Source organism: Neolamprologus multifasciatus, chromosome 19 (genome assembly GCF_963576455.1).
Source record: "Neolamprologus multifasciatus chromosome 19, fNeoMul1.2, whole genome shotgun sequence".
Taxonomy (NCBI): domain Eukaryota; kingdom Metazoa; phylum Chordata; class Actinopteri; order Cichliformes; family Cichlidae; genus Neolamprologus; species Neolamprologus multifasciatus.
In genome coordinates this window covers 21,492,981-21,514,894 of record NC_140457.1, presented here as the reverse complement: position 1 = coordinate 21,514,894, position 21,914 = coordinate 21,492,981, and the positions used below count along the sequence as shown (strand labels likewise).

General features: G+C 43.7%; 1 protein-coding gene across 3 annotated transcripts in view; it reads right to left on the bottom strand.

The window, feature by feature from the left end:
* akt1 (AKT serine/threonine kinase 1) overlaps positions 1-21,914 on the bottom strand; it is a 30,805-nt gene that overhangs the window by 5,601 nt on the left and 3,290 nt on the right. For all 3 annotated transcript variants that reach the window (XM_085142499.1, XM_085142497.1, XM_085142498.1), the window contains exons 2-9: positions 17,610-17,793; positions 4,940-5,068; positions 3,328-3,439; positions 2,897-3,023; positions 2,205-2,348; positions 1,996-2,061; positions 1,485-1,553; positions 1,218-1,343 (exon numbers count right to left, since the gene is read on the bottom strand). In XM_085142499.1, coding sequence (XP_084998625.1) covers positions 1,218-1,343; positions 1,485-1,553; positions 1,996-2,061; positions 2,205-2,348; positions 2,897-3,023; positions 3,328-3,439; positions 4,940-5,068; positions 17,610-17,655 — 819 coding nt within the window. In that variant the 5' untranslated portion in view covers positions 17,656-17,793. The remainder of the gene's footprint in view (positions 1-1,217; positions 1,344-1,484; positions 1,554-1,995; positions 2,062-2,204; positions 2,349-2,896; positions 3,024-3,327; positions 3,440-4,939; positions 5,069-17,609; positions 17,794-21,914) is intronic.

The window sequence follows — 21,914 nt, the reverse complement described above, 5'->3', positions numbered from 1 at the left end:
CTATTTAGTCATTAAACACCTTAGGTTGGAAGTAACTATGCATGTCATCCAAATAAGGCATCTCATGTGGAAGTAAATTACCAATAGGGCACTTGCAACATTCACGGCCTTCTTCCCCTCCACTTAGTCATTTGTGCTTTGTGGTGATATGTGATGGTAACTGATGGCTTACAACAAAGTTTTTCCAGGTCGACCACGTGTGAGGGAAAGCAAAAAAAAAAAAAAAAAGGATCTCTACACTTTAAATGTTGTTTTCTCAGTTCGATACATAAATATTGTGAAAATGCTCATAAAAAGCGTGAATATGGAAAGGTACCTGGTGATACGTATACACAGGTAAACCTAACTGACTGAAAAACATGCATTATGCAGTGTCATGACATGAGGTTACATGGCCTTTTAATATCAGCATGTCCTCACCCTCCCCTCGCTGTCTCTCTCCCTCAGTTAAAGTCACCTGGCAGCTGTAGCTCACACGTGGCCAGCAGCGCCCGGCCAGAGTCAGCACATCCTCCAATCCTGCTACCCTGGCATTTTCAGGAGAACCCTAGCAGGCTGGGAGCCTGGCTCATAAACCCAAGGGAGAGAGGGAGGAAAGGGAGGGGGGGAGGTAGGGAGTGCTATGCTGACCTGGCTGGTATAGTTTTATCAGCTGGAAGTATTAGGGCTTCAGAAGCCCACTGCAACTGATAACCTCCCCAAAGCCTTCTTAAACTCAAACATGCCTTATCAATTTGCAGCATCCATCTCCGATGTCATCTTCCCTCGCACACTTCTCTTTAGCTTTTAAACTCAAATGCAAAACAAGAAGCAGTTGGAAATCTCAAACTTCGTCATTCTTCGTCATCCATTAAAGAAAACAGCTAACACAAAGAATGACGTCAATCTCACACACGGAGCGGTGATATCACCCACTGAGAACTTTGTGTGTACTATAATGACTGGTTGGTGGTGATCTTTTCAAAGGGGCCGTGGTAGTTATTTCTGTCTGGCTGCAACAACGTACAGGCCGGACTTCCATCCAGCTGCAGTGACGTCTGGAGTTTGATCTGGGGGAGGCAGATCAATAAGGCTGCTCTAGCCACTGCTCTAGATGGAGACAGACCCTATTTATATCCTGCCACGGGGAGGGAGAAAGAAAGTGAAGGGGAGGAGGGTGGAGAAAGGGAGGCTGACTACTAGGATGATAGGAAGTGAGGACACATTTCCCCGCCTACCTTTAGATCCCGATAAACCACGTTTCTTTCAGCATGCAGGTAGTCCAAAGCAGACACTATCTCTGCGCCGTAGAACCGCGCACGCTCCTCTGAAAACACCCGGTCTCTTGAAAGATGGAAGAAAAGCTGAGGGGATGTGGGAGAGATTGACAGGGACGCAGAGGACAAATAAGAGTGTTTTTCATTCAAGAAGAAAGTGAGAAATTAACACACTCAACATCCAAAGTATTTACAGATGCACATTTAGCGATGATTAAACTAGTTTACCTCACCACCGTTTGCATACTCCATGACAAAGCACAGACGGTCATGTGTTTGGAAGGAATATTTCAGTCCCTGCAGATCAAAAAACAAAAACCTCAAAGCAGAACATCATGTTTCAAACCAAGTCAAGCGGAAGCTGGCATTTAAACAGCTAATGGTAACGTGAAATATCACAATACACGTTGCGGCTTTAGCTACATTTTCGAACATTTCGAAAGAAGCGGAGGAAAACCACAGCACAGACAATGTGCTGCCTTCACCCATCTCTTAGATCTAAAATTTGGTAGGAGCTTATCATTACAACCCACCTCAAAGCAAGGGTTAACTGATTAAAACAACAACAACAACAACAACACTCAACTCTAGCCTCTGTAAGCACAGCACTTCAAAACATTCCTGACAAAAACTGCCTCTTTTTTCTGAATGGATGCTTCTGGGTTGGACTGAAGGGGTCTCTGAGGATCTGTGAGAGTTAAAATAAGGTTTGGTTTGGGTACATGGAGGAGCTCCTTACTGTCAAGAACGGATGCTTTGAATTCTGGAGGACTCTGTTCTCTGTGAGTGTGTGCGCCACTTCATCCTGGAGACAAGAAAGAAGAAAAAAGGAAAAAAAAGACAGCATTTGTGCAACTCTCTCAATCACTATTTAGGTATCAGTCATTGCTTTCCCCCAGACTCCCAGTGCATTTTCACCCCTTCACTTGCTCGTTGGCAGCCACTCACTTTTGCTACGATCACCTCCTTCTTTAGGATCTTCATGGCATAGTAGCGTAAAGGAGAAGGTCCTGTGGCCTTCTCCTTTACCAGAATAACTTTGCCAAAAGTGCCTTTTCCCAGGAGTTTGAGGTATTCAAAGTCGTGCATAGTCTGCAAGGCAATGGGGGAGAATACAGCATCTGGTTACAAACAGGAGCATTAACAAACTCAGACTCTAAACAGGATACGCAATCCCACTGACAACAACGCTGAAGCATTTAAGGCACCATCTCACCCACAGAGCAATTTCCACTCCTCTAATGGTTTGACCTACATATGTGGTTGTGTCTCAGTTAACCTTTGACCCCCAGCTCTGGAGAGAATGTTGAAAATGGTTGTGCGGGGGACATCTAATCCAGTGACATTGGACCTTTAAGTCATGACACATGTGGGGGGAGGGGGGGCATGTGTGAAACCTAGTGGGCATGCTATCTGGTGCTAAGCCACCCACAACTGATGTTGGAAAAGAAGCTGTGGGCCGAAGCTGTGCAAGTACAAATAAGCTGGGGAGGGTGAAGGAGGAGTAACTGTCAAATGAGGAGGGGAAAAAAAGGCTGTACTAACAGCGAGGAGCAATCTCACTAGTTAAGAACGAGTGAGAGAGACATTTATGAGGACATAACCGAACAATTATACATGGAGTGTAAATGAGCTAGTACCACTTTGAGTCTGGGTTTGGTCAGGTAGACCTCCATGTCCATGGGGTCTGGGGAGGAGTCCATCATCTCCTCCTCTTGTTTCTGTAGGCCTTCAGCCACTGCCTGGATGGCTTTGGTCCATTCTTCCCTGAGGTAGACACAAGCAGCAGAGAGATTACATCATCCATTTACCACCAAGCAACCCCAGCAGCCCAATCATGTAATTGTCTTCTTATCAACAGGAAGGCAATTTCAAGTGTGACTTCTGCCAAGAGCCAGTGCACAGGGTGAAGGTGTATAATGATGATAAATATGTATGTTGGTGTACGCTTCTGCATGTTAGAAAAACTAAGCTCTTAAACTGCTTTGTAGCATTCTGGGCCAAATCTTAGCATGCAGATGATTCGAGCTCAAGTGCTCTGTGAGCAGTGAGGGGTCTGCGTCTCACTTGCCTCTCCTCGGGGGTCTCTACGTGGAAGGTACGCTCGATGACAGTGGTCCACTGCAGGCAGCGGATGATGAATGTGTTGGGCTTGGGCCGTTCCGTCTTCATCAGCTGGCACTCTGACCACAGCCGGGGAGATGGAGACGAAGAGAAGGGCCAGTGTGTAGGAGAGCAGAGGGGAGAGACAGACCCGCAGTTATAGCCATTTATCTTTATCGCCGTCCTAACAGACAATCTCGGCCAATTTGGAAAAGAACAGGTGCACTTTGGTGGGAGAAAACAACTGATGCTTAAATCGTCAGTCCCTTTAAAAATAAAAATGCTTTGTATTAGTAGTGCTTTAAATCCAGCACATATTCCAATTCATTCCCTAACAAAACACATGTTAAATTATTGGTCTGAATCATCGAGAAATCCCAAAACCCAAGGTCACATCTTGTTTTCTCAGAGTAGAACCTGAGACGATATCACATTTCCACTAAAATGAATCAGCTAAAGGAAACAGAACTTCATGTCTGAGAAACTCAAACCAGGAAATGTTTAACTTGCCACGTTGGCACACACCCGGCTTAATCAGTCTTGTTCTTTAAGAATTTCATATCATGCACATCATCACACCCTTCTTTTATTGCTTCTGCTGAATATTTCCCACTTTTGGAGCAAATAATTGTCTTGTAAGCAGTTTGCAAAAACAATTACTCACAACAGTCTAATAACTGAATTTACAAAGCAGAGATTTCCATCTGCACCTCCTTCGCAGTAACATCTGTTCCCAAATGAAACATGTCAGCAAATATGTCAGAACGTGACACAAAATGGCCTGCGTCTGATGGATGGAGGACTCTGAGTGGACCACCACTGAGATCCAACATGGCTCCATCAGGGTGAATATGTAATCCAGCTGCAGCGGCCCCGTCAGCAACAACGCACCATGTGTCCTCTGCGGTGGGGTCACAGTGGTGACAAAAGCAAAGCCAGTGCTGATGGAGACAGAACCTCTGAGAGGAGCCCAGATAAATACTTGAAATCAGGCGGCTAATGGCCACGATAACTCAAGAGTGTCGGAGAGGAAGCATTTTGTTAAACAAACAGTATGCCGTCTAATTGCTGTGTTCAGTCATCTGCACAGCTTATCGCAGCAACTTTCTCTGATGTGAAGATCGAGTGAGTCGAGCTGCTCTGGGCATTTTTTTGGTTTTGTTTTGTTTTTGTTATTATCTGTCACAATGCAAACAAAGTTTCGGGGACTGCACAGAGAGAAGAGAGCTGCCATCTGATGCATTAATGTAAGGAGTCAAAACATCTTGCGTGCACGTTCAGTGGCGGAGCTCTCTTTGCTCGGAGCGGTCCTCCTACTGAAAACCGCGCCGCCGTTCTATTAAGATGATAACACAGCAATTTCTCTTTCTATTCAAAGTCATTTATAAAGCTTCCTTATACACTGTCAAACTGTTATTAACTTCTTTTCAGTGAGGGCAGAGACTAGATGAAGTATAAAAACGTTTTTTTTTTTAATCATACATGCAAGTTAAGAAGAGCAGCAAACAAAATAGGGGTGAAAACAAGCTGCCAAGAAACAAGGGAAAAAATGTGGTGGTTTCTCTGAAGCAGATACTCACGTGCTACAGAGAAGTTATTTAAGGGGGTTTCCAGCTGGTCAACATCTTGCGGTCGCTCTTTGTAGCCAATGAATGTACCATCACTCTTCAGGAGAAAATACCTTGGCCTCCAGGTCTTGATGTATTCTCCTGATAAGAGAAAAAGATTGAAAAGGAGGTAAAATTAAACAGCATGTGACCAACTCCTTTTTCTTTCCCCCCCCCCTCCGGTGTTGTCTGTTCAAACCTTACTTGCTTTTACAGCCTCGAAAGCTGAGGAATAAACATTGACATTGTGAATGCCTCGTAACATTTTAGTGATTTCTTTTCATATTAGTTGTCAGCGGTATAACGCATTATTAAATTAGCACTGAAAGCACTAGGGCCTTCTTTTAGTGAGGACTCCTTCCCTCCACGTGGTACGTCCTCTTTTTCAACAGTCATTTGCAATGTAGATAGTCACAGGATATTCAAAAAAAAAAAAAAAAAAAAAAAAAAAAGAAAAAGAAAAAGAAAAAATCTCTTGTCCCAACTTGTCCCGAGTTTGAGGATCTAAGTAGACTAATTTCACCAGGAAGGAGACTAGATTTTTTTTTTTTCCCCAAATTCCACTGTAGCCATTTTTACACAAGAAATCAAACGAATACCAGGAGAATGAGGAATGGGACATTGTTTCAAGTGGCCTTTTCTCACTTATAGCACACAATGGAGGAATGTAAGCTTCAAACACACTCTTCCCATTGGAAATATTCTTGTTTGAGAGCGTGCAGGATTCACTTGCCCTCTCTGAATTGTGACAGTTAGTTGATCGGGTCATTCTTCCAACAGCACAGCAGGCATGGTAAAAATCTAACGTACGGGTAAAGCTCCAGTATCATTTTAATCATACAATTAAAATTCTGTAAATCACGTATGCAAATATCCTCAGGCTTCTTACAATGTCACGCGTTTAGTTTTCAGCAAAAACTGCCTTTCACTTAAGCAACTTAACACAGTATTTGCATACATTTTTAACAAGTAGAATTTTTAACTTCACTTTAAAACATTTTAATCTGCAGTCCAGCTTAACATTTCCTACAGTTCGTAACTCTGTAACGGTGGATGCCAACGCTTCAATTTGATTTTCATACAAAACTTTCCACACTCCTCGTTTTCTAGACAACAGCCTTAAACTCAAGCCAAGCATGTCCATCCCATTCACTTAGACACACTGGCATCACACAAATGAATCTCTCTTAGGCAGACGAAACTCAATTTATTCCGGTGATGCTTCAGGAAATGTTGCGCCAGATGTTGTGCAGACGGTGAAGATGGGGGAAAAAAAAAAATTCATAAAAAAAAATAGCTTACATACCATAACAAGGCAGTGGCACACAGCGGAGTGGAACTTGAATATTTATACAGGAAAACTGTAATTTATTTTTAATTACGGAGCCGCATATTAACCCCATGCAGTGCCATACCAAGCTGTCCTTAATTGCCCCATTTCCTCCAACACAGAAGCGCGGTGTGTGTGCGCGCCTGTGTGTAAGAAGTAAAAGATCTGTCCTATGAGCTTCTGTTATTCACACATACACACACACTTCTGAGTAATGAAACTGATAGCAGATCAGACAGTGCAGAGCAAACATCAGCTTGTAATATCTACTCTATTTAGTGCGCATTGTACTAAAATATTTAAAGAAATCACATGAATTATTAAAACTGGTTGAGTGTCATTTTTCAAGATTTGTCACTTGTAATCTGTCAAAATCATCAACTTCCCCTTCCTGCTTCTCTTCTACATTTTTTCCTCCCCACATAAAGCGACGACACGGGATGCCCTTCATAGCCTGTATACATAAAGCTGGACGGAGCCACTATGATAATAATATAATGCAGATTATAGAAGCCATAGAAGAGTTCTGGGTGCTAAGGGACAATGTATGCTTTTTATTTAATGGGACTTTAGAGCAGCGATCGAGACATTAAAGTCATCAGGATGAGGGCGTGAGTTAACGGTAACTTTCTTTAGACTTCTATATAATGAGATTTTTTACTGCCACCGTGCAGGAATTGCAACCTGCCCATGATTAAAAAAGAAAATGTAGGTTTTAGCTAGAACTCAGTCGATACCAATATTCGGCATTTATGGAATTGGAATTTAAAAATCTAATAGATTGGCTGATATTTTCCTCTTCTGAACACAAACATAAATGGATGTCCCTAACATTTTTTTGTGTGTACTTAGCAGTTTTCCTATCACAATAAGTTGTGGAACTCTTCAAAGCTGAAGGGAGTTTCTCCCATTGCTTCTTTGCACTTTTCAAATCATTTTTATTCATTAAGCGCTATAAATGTTGATACCGACGGGATCTTAATGCATTCTGTATTTGCTTCGCTTTCAGATAACAGTCTAAGAGTTTTTTGATCAGAAGAATGAAAAAGAGTGCTTGCTGGAAAGTTGGAAGTTATAGACTAGCATGTTTTATTGGCTCCACTTGGGATAGACTGCACAGGAAAATGAAATTGCAGTACGATGATGCAGATGTTTGTGTTTGACCCAGATGTTTTAAAAAAACAAAAACAAACGAAACAAAAACACCTGATTTACTGCTGGTGTGGTGGCACCAATCACCATACAAAAGGAAACAGCTGTCACTTGGCACAACAGAAGACATTAGTCTTCAATCCAGAGCAGATGTTTAATATGTTATTACATTTTTCTTTATTGTGCAAGGGGAGAATCTTCATCTCATTTGCTGCAGAGTAAGTGTTTTCACACCAAATAAAGCTCATTTAGAAATTAGCTCAAATTTGACAGGCGTCAGACTGCCGCGCTCACAGCTTTTTGACAAATCCGCTTATACTAGATGTGCTGTCCCAAGTGAAATAAGCAGAATGCAGTTTGCTGCAGCTCCCTCGTGACCACTTTACACACAACTGCAGTGATAAGATTTTTCCAAATACAAACCACACCAATCAACTTTAACAATCAATCATCCAAATACACGCCGATCTCCTGGGACTCCACGTCCGTAGGGTTATTTATCACAAGCCTTTAAGAGCACCAGACTTCCTTACTTCAGCACAATGGAGCTTAGAGACTTGTTTAGCATAAAATCTGAATAATAAAAGCACAAAAGACGCGGCATTTAAGAGTACACATAGTCATTAAGTATCAGCTGCGAGTTAGCTCGAGAGCCTGTTTAATACATAATTTGGACAAATCTGCAGCCAGAAAGTCTCCTGAGCCCTTCATACCGGTCCTTGTTTTCCTCCGCTGGGCCCCAGCTGGTGCTTCACTCTGTGGTCAGGTTTTGGCTGACCCATATCTCCCAACTATAAACCCATGCCAACCAACACTGAGGACAGTATGTGCACAATGCAGAGGCAGCATAATGAGTCCCCTATCTGACACCGCGACACATGATGAAGGCTCAACGTATATACTTGTCTCGCCAGCAGGGCCTAAAGTTTCAATTTAGAAGTTTTCGTTTGGCAGCGGGAACGCAGGCAAATCATTTCCAGACTGTGTAATGTTCTTACGTAGATTCAGATCCTGATGGGCAGAAACAGGTGTTTGTGTGTACACATGATTGTGCTTGTCTGTAAATACATTTGTGTATGTATGGCGCCTTGTAGGCACTGAAAGGTATTTGTGTGCAACAGATTACAACAAACAGTCAGTTTGAAAGGCTTTTCTGCCAGATCCACTGACGCATGGCACACACTAGTAGTTGCATGGGTGGTCATATGTGACGCAGCAGCACGGCAAGGCACGGCATGGCATGTATTGGGGGGGAAATCTGACACACTGGTGTGGAAGACACAGCCAGCTAAACATCCTTAGTCACCATTATCCCCATTCTGACAATGGCAATTGTGATATTAAGAGGGACTTGTTCCACACAAAAAGGTAAATAAGGTCTAACCCACTGTAATAACTCAGTCTACTGTAACTAGAAAGTTAAAGTCTTTTCTGCAGGGGCACTCATCTTTGATGCCACCTCTGCAAAGGTTAAGCAACCCCACATCTGCATTGCACATCCCTCAACTAGTGCATGCTCCTTCTAGACAGGAGGACACTGCAACTTCCTCGTCTGTGACCACAAGCTCGATCACATGACAACTGTGGAAATGGCTATATCCGGTTGTCTGCGAGCGGGCGTCTCCGCCGCATTGAGAGCGGGCGGGGGGGGGGGAGTGAAGGGGTTGCACTTGCAGTCTGCACTCTGAGCATAAACAACCAAGATGACCCTTGTCAGCTTCCTATTGACACACATTTCCCCTTTTGGTTTTATTCATTTGTATTTTCCACAGAGCGGCTTTTCTTAAGAACTGACAGAGTGAGAAAGTGAAAACTAAGGCTGGGTTTTTTTTCCCCTTTTTTAAAATTGTATCATCAAATATACAGTTACTGTTTAGAGTAAACATGGATACATTTATATGGTAATTATACACAGGAACTGTTATGCAGATGCAGAGAGAGAAAAAAAATTCTTCTGCACTACTTAAATCCAGTGCTTTGCATACTAGGCCCCAAATACATCCTGTGTACACTGAGAAAAAGTGCAGACTGCTGACAAAGGACAATAGGCCTCAGAACAACACAGGAGAGCCTTCTGCTTTTAACTCACTTCATCATCACAGTGTTCCAGTAAACTAAAACCTTTTGATGTCAACATGTTCTCCAAAACAGGAAAGTGGCCAACAGACAGACTGACCACAACCTAGATAAGATAAAACCTGCTTCAAGTGTCTGGTTGACACACAGGCACACATGCATGCATGCACAAACACACACTTTGCTCTGAGGAAATCCACTGCATTATCACAGTCCCAGTAAGCTTTTCTAATAAAAGCATGACAGCCGACATGTGGCTCGTCTCAACCAAATTAGGGGAAGGACAGAAGAATGGGAAGACTGATTTGACAAAAGATGAGAGATGAGAGTACTGGAGGGGATGAGAAAGCAGTGTGTGAGGAGTTGTGCTGAATGGCGTGGTAGTGAGACAGATCACTACATATGTTCCCCACATATGTAGGAGTGTGAGTGGGGGGTGGGGGGTGTGAGCGCAAGTGAAGTGTGCATGAGCCATGCGCACTGTGTGTGCAGGGGAGGAGCTGTCAGGGCCTGATAGAGTGTCTTTACATGACAAGCAGCTGCTGAGGGCTGGGATGCGCGCTGGGCAAAGTGGAAAATAATGAACGGAGAACCGCTGCCAAACAAAACAGAATTCATCTTTATTTGCCAACTGCTGCATGGCCCTGTGTGCGGACAGCTTCAGCATGCCACAGCTACGCCCCTCTACACCTCAAGCACGGTACAGGAGGAAAGAACGGGTTTGGCACAGCAGCTGGAGCATCTTTGCTTTTACCGAATTACAAGAAAAAAGGTACAACAACAACAACAACAACTCCTGAGGAGGGAATCACTTTAAGCTAGATACTGAAATGATCAGGAAGTTTTAACATTATACATTTCAAATTTTCTAAACTTAATGACACTTCACGTCGACTTCCAAGAAATGACTCTTTACTTCACGTTAATCCTTTCTTTGGACAGTAAAGCCATGTGAAAGTCAACTTGGCTTAAGAGGCCCTAACACTAAGGGTTAGTCAGACAAGCTTATTGAAGATTCATTAAATAAAAGGAAGAGAGGGCGGGTGAATGAGGTTAGTGGCTGGTTCAGAGGAGCATCCTGCACTCTCCGTCTCTACGTGACAGCAACAGGAATGTTGAGAACCCAGCTGCTATAGTTTGTTGGCTAATAAGACACATCATGTAGTATTCATCAGTCTTTTTTTTTTAAATTACAAACAAAATGAGAAGAAAAAAAGCCAGTCTCCCAAACTAACAGCTGTATCCCAGCTCGTTCTATTTGTAAGGTTTTTAATAACATTTCCAAGACAGTAACTTAAAAAAAAAAAAAAAAAAAGACAAGAACACCTTTGTCACAAGCCACTAGATAAACCACACATGCACACTAATTAACAATGCAAGTGGGTAAATGATCTCACACAGAGTGAGAGGAACCAAAAGAGGGTCAGACAAAATGTGCCTCAGTGCTCACACCCAGTGGTTGGACTTCCTGAGAGGGCTGCTGTTGGGTTTTGTCCCCGTCTGGCCATTCATGGCTTGGGGATGAGAGGAAGGGAGCCAGTGTAACTGCATGAACTGTGCGTGTGTGTGAGTTTGAGTGGTGAGAATCGGATGAGGAGGAGGAGGTGGGGGTAGGCGGAGGTTGAGGATTAGGGAATTAGAACTCCAAAGCGTGGGAGGAGGGGGTAGGGGGGCTTCGCCTTTTGTTGGTTTTTCCTCAGCCGCCCCCGCCATCCCTTCGGCCCTTTTCTGCCGGGTTCTGCCTGTAGGCTGCAGCTGCGGCCTGCCACCCTGTGCCCTGCATCTCAATGAGGCACGGACTGCCTGCTCTAAAAGAGTGGGGGCTCCCTGATGCAAGGGTCAACACTGAGCCCAGCAACCACAAACTCCACCCCCAAGACGCCCTGCTCTTCTCATGCTGACCGAACACCCATCTACATATTTGCCCGACTGCGACCATATAAGGCAGCACCGGGTTCACATGGCATCTTAAACTATCCTGGAGTACGGACTCCTTTTCTTTCCTACTCTTTATGCCTTCTTGACCCACCCCCCAGCCCATACTCCCTTTTGTTGGCCTCATTCTCTCCATGCAGCTGGATTTGGGGGGGGGGGTTTGCAGGAGGGGTGGGAGGTGCACCATTGCCAGGGCTTTGGCAGTAGCATCAACAGGTTCCGTTGAAGGGCCACCCCAACCCCAAATCTAGCCCTCTGTCTCTTCCCCTTCTCCCTTTTTTTCTCTCAGTCACTAGGGTTGCTACTGCAACCCTAAAAAGAAAAAAAAAAAAAAAAAAAAAAAAAAAAGCAAGGGGGTGCGATGGAGGCTGCCCCGCTTTCTCACGCTCGTAAGAAAGCCCTCACTTCTTCTCTGTGGTGAGTGACACCTGCTGATTACCATAGAGACACTGTGGGAAGTTCCCCCCTGCCACACTGGGCTGAGATTTGCACCCTCTCCCTGGGTAAACAAGCAATCCATGGATTAGTTAACTGGGTTACTGCATGGCAAACAAATAAACACACATTATTTAGAACAAATTAGTGCCAATGAACTCTCAATGACCAGTAAAATTTAGCACCCTTAAACAAGCAACGATTACACTCTACATCCCCCCCGCTCCATTTAGACAGGTACACTCCAGCTGTTGACATTTTTCAGGGGCACTACTTGTTAAAATGTTCTGTATGCCCTGTAAATAAATATAAATATGAAATATGCTCAGAGTAACAGAAAATGTCAATATCATGGATGTCACATATCTGAGTCCCCAGGCAGCCAAGCATCCCTTTCGTTTCGCTGTCTCTCTAACCCACCCTAAACTGAAGAGAGGTGCCAGTGATTTGATTGATGTCAAAGACTTTGAGCTTTTCGCCGGTCCATAGCCGCTTCCGCCATGGGTCTGAGTTGTCAGCAGGGTCATTATCCTAGCAACAGAGTGGGAAGCGTGCGCTGGAAGTGGGGGAGGACTAAAAAGGGGATGAGCTTGTGAGGGCAAGGGAGAAAGGGGGACCATAAAAGACAAGAAAAGAAAAAGTGTGCGAGTAAGAATGAAAGAGAACAAGCAGAAAGAGAGAGATGAGGACGGTGAGGAAATGACAGACAGAAAATATACACAGCAACAGTAACAGAGGCTGAGATCACTGCTGAGTACCACAGTTGTGGCGAGCAGGCGGACTCTGCACAGCAAAGTAAGCACACAGCGGGCTTGCTGCGAGAGGGGGCGAATGGTGGAGGTGCCACCTCCCTCAGCCTCCTGGTCCCCCCACCATTCTAGCCAGCCTGGCTGCCAACAGCTGCACCCCAGTAATTTACTTCTCTCCACCACATTTAGCAGGAAGACTGCTTCCCATTACCCAGAGCAGGGGGTCCACGCTGACGGCCAGACACCCAGCCAGAGCAATGGCTTCCTGGTGTGACACCCTCTGCTGCTGGACCCTGCCTACAGGGGATCCACTCAAATCTGTCTGCCACTTCAACTTTCACTACTGGTGTTCATTTGGGCGTTTCCCTCACAAAGTTCAGGCTGACTATTGTAAACTTATTGGAAAAAAGTTAGCAAGAAAGGGTATACACCATTAGTTTCAGTCAAACTACTGAATTACCCACTGACAGAGGGTCAGCTGTGGCTCAGGAGGTAGAGCAGGTTGTCTGCTAATTGGAAGGTCAGTGGTTTGATCCCCAGCTCCTCCAGTCCACAATCTGAGGTGTCCTCAGGCAAAATACTGAGCTCCAAATTGCTCCGGATGCTTGCATTGGGGTGTGACTGCGCCTCATCGAAAGCGCTTAAAGGAATAGAGTAAAGTGCTGCAGGAATGTGTGAATAAGGCTTGTAGCAAAAAGTGTTAAGTGCTAAGTAGAGTTGCAAAGTGCTATATAAGTAGCGGTCCAGTTACAGACAGGCACCTTCCATATTTGATTATCTTCTCTCTGGAAAATCCCTTTATCAATCACTTAACATCTGTGCTAGGTATTTAATGTTTAAAATGTGTATGTATGTATTCACTTGTCAGCTGTTGACAGGTGAAGTCAATATGTCATTACAGAGTTATTCCCCGGTGAAACTTTAGATCCTAAAAAACTGTGTGTTCAACAAGCCTGAGCCACAGAACCCCCCCCCTGAGGTCATTACTAGGCATATAAGATTATGGCGGAACAGCGCACGATGTACTAATAATAACACCGTCAACAGAACTAAGCTGGTAAAACACAGCATATTTGTAAAGGAGTAATTAATGCAGCATCACAAGTTTTAGTTCTGTTTATCATTTTTGTTTATATTTAATCTTCACAATATATCAGCAAATTTGCACAACTATTCCCCATACTGTTGCAGTATGTACATACTTTATGTGAATGTGTATTTGTAGCAGTATGCAATCTTTGACACCCATAATGAGGGTAGACCAGGCAAGGCCAGCAGCAGATTTGGCCGTGACTCAAAGTCCTTAAATCCTGAGACAGTCAGCAATGCAGTATCATGAGACATTCTTAATCAGGTGGGTCTGCTCCCTTGAAGAGCATCGAGCTTTGCAGAAAACACTGCATTCCCTTACTTAGATCGTACAGAACAAACTAATAGAAATGTGGGAAATGCTAGCTGAATTGTTGCAGGCCTGCTTACCAGATGCAGAAGGTACAAACATTCAAAAGAATGGAGGAAAAAAAATTAAAAATGTTTAAAAAATAAAAATTTACAGTTACTGTGTCTAGTGTTTTGTAACACCCCACCCCCAGACCACCAACAAGGTCTTGCATGGACGAGCAGCTCATGGGTGTCCTTCAGCCGCATGACCAGCAAAAGGGCCAATCAGCTGACGAGGTCCAAACCAGACCACGAGAGAGTCTCTGTGGCATGTCGCACACAACATCAACCAGCTCTCCTCAGGCCGACTGGGTCACTGAGCAATGTTCTGGGAACATCACAAAGACGCTGCTCAACTTCTGTCCCTCTCCCTTTTGCCCCCCCCCTCCCTTATCCCTTCCTCACCATCTCTACTGCTGTGCTCTCTGCTTTCCCCTCCTTCCCTCACTCCATCCCTCCTCTCACAGGTTGGAGCCAGCTGAGCGTGCTACCCAAATCCAACAGTTGTTGTGGCCTTCGTTAGCCTAACGAGGGGGCTCTTTATACTTGTCAGGGAGCAAATGAGTCAAACAAACAAGAGCCAGGGAAGAAGGGAGGACAAGCAAGCGCTGTTCTGTTGAGCTTGACTGGGTTTTTGGCCACAGCGCTTCCCTGGAAACTAGGGAACCCACAATCTGCCTCTTTGATGTCAGATGATGCTCTGGCTTTGATGGAAACTTTGGAAAAACACTTGCAAAGAGAAATAACATGCCGTTTGGTCTCTGTGGCCACTAGAGGCCGTAGGCACATTCAAAGTGTGTGGGTGCACTCCATGAAGGATCTAAAAAGGAAGTACCATTTGGGGACACATAACAACTGGTTATGATAGTAACGACAAAGTTACAGTGTTTGTGCAGGCCTGTACTTGCTATGTGGTCTGTGCATAAGGGCACCGGGTAATGTCCTGCTGGTAGTGTCAAAATAAATATGCTTCACTCTGTATATTAAACCACTCGCATTTGCATGTCTAAATGTGTGCGCACACACGCTCCATCCCACTCAGCTGCTTTGTCTCACATTCCAAAACTGTCCTTCCAAAACAGATAACAATCCCATCAACATGTCCCAATGGTGTCCACAATCCAGACGCATTACTGCAGCACAAGGCTTAAGAAGAAACTATGAAGGTGTGTCCTTCAGAATTAGATCATTTCACAAAGTGCAGCCTGTCTGGAACAACTGTACAGATCAATCCAAGGCTGAGAATCTGGAGCTTTAATGACAGATTAGCTCTACTGAGGGTGGGGTGGGGTGGTGGGGGGGGGGGGGGGGGGGGGGGGGGGGGGGGTGTTACAAGGTACAGAGGTACAATTGCTTGCTTTACTTTCTCTCAGGCGTCTTGACTCAGTCTGCACGTGCATGCTGAAGATGACTAATCAGAAAGGAATCAAAGAGCCTGCTTGCCAGAGCTGATTTGCTTTGTGCCTGCAACTGGCCCACCGTGAAATTCAATCATCATGTGGAGCCAATAAATGGGCACTGCTAGAAGAGGAGGCTACTCAAACTGTACCTGCTTTTGTAAGAGAGTACTGCAATGCAAGACCAGGTCCATGAAACAGACACAAATACATACACGAAAGAAAAAAGTGTTGATGGAAATATGAAGGTCAATCTGTTGTAAAACATCAAATTGGTGTTTTGAAAGCACACATGGGAGTAATGAGCATGGTGAACACACTCAGAGGTGGTACAAGCCATTTATTATAACGCCCACATGGAGATTTGAGTCACTTGGGTGGTGCCACCACACAAGCTGCACTCAAGGTGCGGGAAGATGGGAAGAGGTTTGTCGAGCACAGACTGCCTGGCTGACAGAGGTGATCGACAGAAAGACAGGGCTACTTGCAGGTTCACCTTCTGTGCACTGGCTCTGGGGCAAAGATTGCATGACAGTGATGCGACACTAAAAGCCTTCCTGTCAAGGAGGCAGGCGGATGCCCTCCAATCAAAACAGAGGCTCGGTGACATTTCACAGGGCACAGCTGCTGGGCTACAACAGCATGCCAACTCACTATTTCTGAAGGGTTGTTTGTTTAGTGTTCATGTCACAAATGGGGGGGGGGGGGGGGGGGGGGGGCTGTAGAAGGTATGTGCACTGCTACAACAGTGCACATATGTGGTGCACACTTCTGTCACACACACCGTTTTCTTACCGGTCACTATTTTACTATTCTTATACTTTACACAGACCGCCTGTTATGTTTCACTCTTATCTGTACTTGTGAAGGTGTGGAAAGATGAATGTGTGCCAGATTTTAATGGGCAAACAAATGTATTTCAGAGCGTGTACAAATTTACACACCGTCTCAACAGGGGATAACATATTATTCACTTATACCAGGGAAGATGTTTTCTCTAAAGAAAGCAGGTTCTGTTTTTTTGCCTAAACAGACCAAGACAAAAAAGCAGCACAATTTACTTCTGCAGACTTTATTTTACTACCAGCTAACCCTAAACTTTCGAGACTTGAACTTTATTACTTTCCGCAAATGAAATACTAATGGTAACTAACACGCTGCCCTTACATTAAACAGAAAACCAGCGGGGCATGATCGCATCATATGGGGTATATTGAGCTGCCCATCAAACTAAACCGGAAACCTGCTCTGTGCTTAGCACAAGTCTTGAAAATGGGGACTGTGGGCTAACACAATGCAGGAACTCTTATAGTGACATACTCCCATCACCTTATCCAAGAATTGCAAGTCTTGGTGCTCTCTCTTCCAGAAAAAGGCCAGTTCCCTTTATTTCTGGGCCCAGGAGATTTCAGTGGTTTCTTATCCTATTTTGCCCCTGGTGGTGCAGGCAGTGGTGAAGTGGGCTCTGTGAGGCAGCCACAGCAGAAGGCAGAGTTAGTATGCGCACATAAAGCTGCTCAAAGCCAGCAGGTATGTGAGGAATGCCTTTTCGTCCAAACAACAGGACTCACGCCCGACAGTGAGCCATGCCACGCCACACAGCACTGTCAGAGGAGCTCCATGGGGCCCGTTGGGGATTCTGCAACTAGATGCCTCCTTATATTACATCTGGCATACTACTTCCTTTTAAATGCCTTTACAAATTAATCAACCACTTGGCAAATAGTCTATATTGTTGTTGTTCATCATTTCTGCAACATTTAGAGGGTGGAAAAAAAAAAAAAAAAAAAAAGTTTTGCTGCATCCACCAAGAAGTTGAGGCAATTTGTATAACGAATCCGTTTTTTTATATCAAGTACAGTACTAGTGTTACATAAACTGTACGCATGAACCAATTTGTTTTCTGACATGTATCAACAAGAGAGTTTGAAATCTTTGACATATTCTAGGATCTTTACATAATGTGTGTTGCACAGTTAGGTTTGTTACAAGGTCATGACAACCAGACACCTCACGTACAAAAACCTCAGCACACGTCAAATGTTAGTTGTTTAAATGTTAATCCAGTTATCAAAAAATAAACAAAAGAAAAATCATATCGCACTTAATGGCACAAACTGTAAATTTACCTCTTTTGTGCAGCCATCCCTCCTTGACGATCACCACATTGGTCATGTTGGTGGCCAGGATGGAGGATCCAGGTTTCTCTCAGGGAGAGACGACTTTCAGTCCAAAGTTTCCTTCACTCAGCCCTGCGCAGGAGCCTGGAGACGGGGTCCTGGAGTTTATAGCCGTCTTCTCGATGGTGGTTACCTATTAGTTAAAGAAAAGTAAAAATTAGCCCATTGTTAAGGTGAACAATTTTTTCGACTTGTCTGATTATTAACCGTCAGGTCGACGGGGCTGAGGGGAGGCAAGAGAACCGAGAAGAGCCTCGTGTTTTACGGCCCAGTCGGTGAGGGAAGGGTACAACTACAGTGCAAGTGGAACCTGCAACATTTCAAGGTTCAAATATCTGTGTAAAGCTGTGGGTTTTGGCAATCAAAATGAAGTCTCCCGTATTGGAAAATTCCATGCTGTTCACTATTGAGGCAGCCGTTCTTGATAGACCAGGAGGTTTTTTCCCCCCCTACTCATGAACAGAGCAGCAGTGAGAACAATAATTATATCAAATAATTCTCAAACAGGATATCCATATAATAGATTTTCAAACTTTGTAAATCTCAGTTTCACCAAGAAGAACAGATTACTAGGGTTCTACTCCGTGCACAGATGGCATCAAAGTTTAAATCTTGAAAAGGTCTAGTCAAGTTTTATGTTTTTGTGTGCCACATACTAGCCCAGAGGCCCTGTGCTGCAAAGCAGGATTACGGGCATAATGTAGTCACTTCAGGTTTAACCCAGGGTTTTTACTGTTACTAAGGTGGCTCACTTCCCCATGGTAACACATGGTGCAGACCTAACCTGCTCCACAGGAGGTTATGTTTGACATAACATGTAGAAAATCACCAGCTACGGAACAATCAAATTCTCTGGAAAAATAAGACTCACCTTTCCTGGAAGATCCCTTGAGCCTCTGTGAGGAGGGTCTAAATTTGATAAAGACCGACTAAAGTGTTTGCGTTTCCCTTACGAGCGTCAATAAGAAATATAAATTCTGGGAAGCAGCTTTATTTCTTGTTTTTTTCCCCAGTTCACTGAAAGCAATTTAAAATAATTTTATTGTTCTCTGAGCCTTAATATAGTCATATGATCTCAAGAAAGGGCACCCAAGCCTTACACTGACAAGGTCAAACTGTTAAACACAGCAGGGCTGCAGCTGAAAGAACATAAGGTTAAATGAGACTACCTTACTCACCTCTGAATAACAATTGTAATTATGTGCCAGATCCTTCTGTGACTTAATGATAGAGCTGTAATACTGATGAGTCTACTAACTTACACAGTTGGCATTTTTGACAGCCTGGTGTATTGGATTCAAAGGCAAAATAAGGACAACAGCAGATGTGGCCGATCTAAAACATCTATACAGCACATGGACAGTATCTGAAAGTCACGTTCTTAAGAAATATGGAACATATTCATTTTAATTATTTATTTTTTGCAGGACCAAGAGCTCCAAAACGAAAATGACTCTACAAAAGTAGAGGCGCACCAACCTAATGGCTCCATGGTGTAGATGTTTATACGCCCGCTTCACAAGCTAAAGGTCGCGGGTTTGATTCCAACGGGATATACAAATCCGTTTTGAAGTTGTGTCAAGAAAGACATCTGGTGTAACTGTACCAAACCAAACATTCAGGGATGCCCACTGTGGTGATCCCTGTGGCAAGGGCCAATCATTGACATTCACCTCACTGTGACTGATGTTTGATGTTTACCTGTTCTACTCCATCCCAGTCCTTATATCTGGGATCCATTTTCAGAAAATGGTTTGTGAATTTATACTCTTTAAAAATATATAAATATATTCCAAGTACATAGTGTGACAAGGAACTGAAAGACACTTAATCCCTCCTCACAGTATGCATTTATAGTGACAACTTCTGTGTTTGCAAGACATCAAACTGGACTGACCTACCAACACACATATGCAATCTGCCAGTTGTTAGTTTCAATGTTGGCCCAGCATTTCAAAATTATTGCTTCCCTTATGCTTCCACCCATTTTTTCACCCTACTGATCCAATTCAGGGTTGTGGGGGTGCTGGAGCCCATCACTGCTGTCAAAGGGTGAAAAACAGGGTACAACCTGTACAGGTTCCCAATCGGGTTGAATCCAGGCTGGGGCTTTTTTTTAATGCAGATTTTGCATGCACTCCAGCTTCCTCCCACAGTCCGAAGACATGCGTGTTAGGTTGACTGGATTTTAAATTAACATCCTTTATATTAACATCAATGTAATTTCCTTGTGAGTAAGAATGACTTTACACTGACAGTCATTTTTTTTTTTAAAAATGACCCCGCTGCCGTGCTCTAGCAAGAGATTTGCGCTAAAGCACACTTCTATGTGGTTGGATGGTATTAACCAACACTGTTTTGCTTAAAAACAAAACATGTGCTATATAACACAGCTCAGATTCAAATATATTACAAGATTTAAAAAAAAAAAAAAAAAAAGAAGCTTCCTTGTAAATCCTAGGTAACTAGATTTGTTAAACGATAATATAACATTGATTATGTGATTTTTTTTCTTTTTGTACAAGAGTACAAGGCGGCAGATGATGGCGGTCATGTGATGTTGTCAAAACCCTTCAACAGTTACAGTGCTGCTCCTAAACAGACCTCCAGGTGAGACTGTTTTGACAACAGAACAAAATGAATAAACTATGAGGTCAAGGCGTGCTTCTTATAGTGAAGATGGAGAGATGCACACATTTGAACACCTTCAAATAAAAGCATAGCCTCCAGTAGAAGAATTATCAAAGTGTTATTAGGTCTTGACTAGGGATGGGTACCGGTATCCGGTGCCATGATGGCACCGGTTCTGACATAAACGGTAGTAACCAGACCGAAAAGCAGCGCACATTTCGGTGCTTTATTTCGGTGCTTTTTTTTCCTGAGATGTGATACGCTTTGAATTCTAGCCAATCATTTTACGTTTCCGGGGATAGTAGGCGGGTCCAGGTACGTACGTTCTTTTAGAGCAGAGCTACAGATTAAAAATGCCCAAGGCGAAGCGGTCAAAAGTCTTGCTGTACTTCACAGCAAAAGATGCAAACTCAGCAGCCTGCAACAAGTGCTTTAAGGTGATACTGTGGAAAGGAGGTAACACCTGAAATCCGATGAAACACCTGGCGACGCATAGCGTTTTTTTTAAAAGCCGAAAAATGCGCCGTATTTGATAGCTTGCTGCGAGACCTCACACCGAGCGCATCTACTGCGGGTGTGGTGCCTGTTATCGGACGAAGAGTTAGCAACATCCCCCAAAAAGCTGAAGAGTAGAGTCCTGGCCCCTAGCCCTGCCAGTGTAGCAGAAATGATGAGGATGATGATGGCAGCAGCAGCCGTTCTTCTCTGCGTGAGTAGCTTAATGTTGTTCGTGTATAATTTACGTTGAGTAGGCTAACCACGTTATTACATTAATGTATGTAAGGTGAACTAGCAAACACCATCATAGCTACATGCGGCTGTCTTCTTGTTTGATGGCAGATACTCCCTTCACCGTGGCCAAAAAGGCAAAAATGACCAAATAAAAAGTGGGAAACAGTTAAACATGAGAGGTTTTTGGATAAAGTTTTTGTTTTTTCCATTGTTAAAGCACTGCTTCCAGCCAAGAGTGATACCATATATGCCCTATAGCTGCAGAAAAGGCTAACATTGTTATCTTTTTACTAAAAAAACAGCTGAACATGAGAGGTTTTTGGACCAATTTTGTGTTCTCCATTCTTTAAGCACCGGTTCGAGCACCGTTTAAGCACCGGCACCGTTTCAAAAGTACCGGTTTGGCACCGGTATCAGATAAAACCTAAACGATACCCATCCCTAGTCTTGACAGTTCAAAATACCAGAAATGGCCATAATACTATCCTGGGTTACATAGTAAACATATGTAAAGGTATAAAGAAAAATGTATGACTAAAGGGCAGATAGTAAACCCAACTAAAAACCTAGATTTGGGAGAAAGATCACGCTACAGTAGTAGCTGCAATAGCTCACTTGTTAAAGCAGAAGTCAAATAAGGCAGTAAAAACTGTACTAACAGTCATCCAAAAACTGTCAAGACTACCATTAGACTTCAAACCTGCAGGCTATCATAACCAAAGCACTTGACCCTTTCCTTGATTCAGTATTTCTTTGTGATATAAAGATAGCTTTGAATAAAGGGAAGCAGCCAAAAGATGATCAATTGCAATGCTTGTTCACATAAATGTCACATACTGCGCCAGGCGATCCCTGACCATCGGCTGAAATCAATTTCCCTGCTGCTCCATC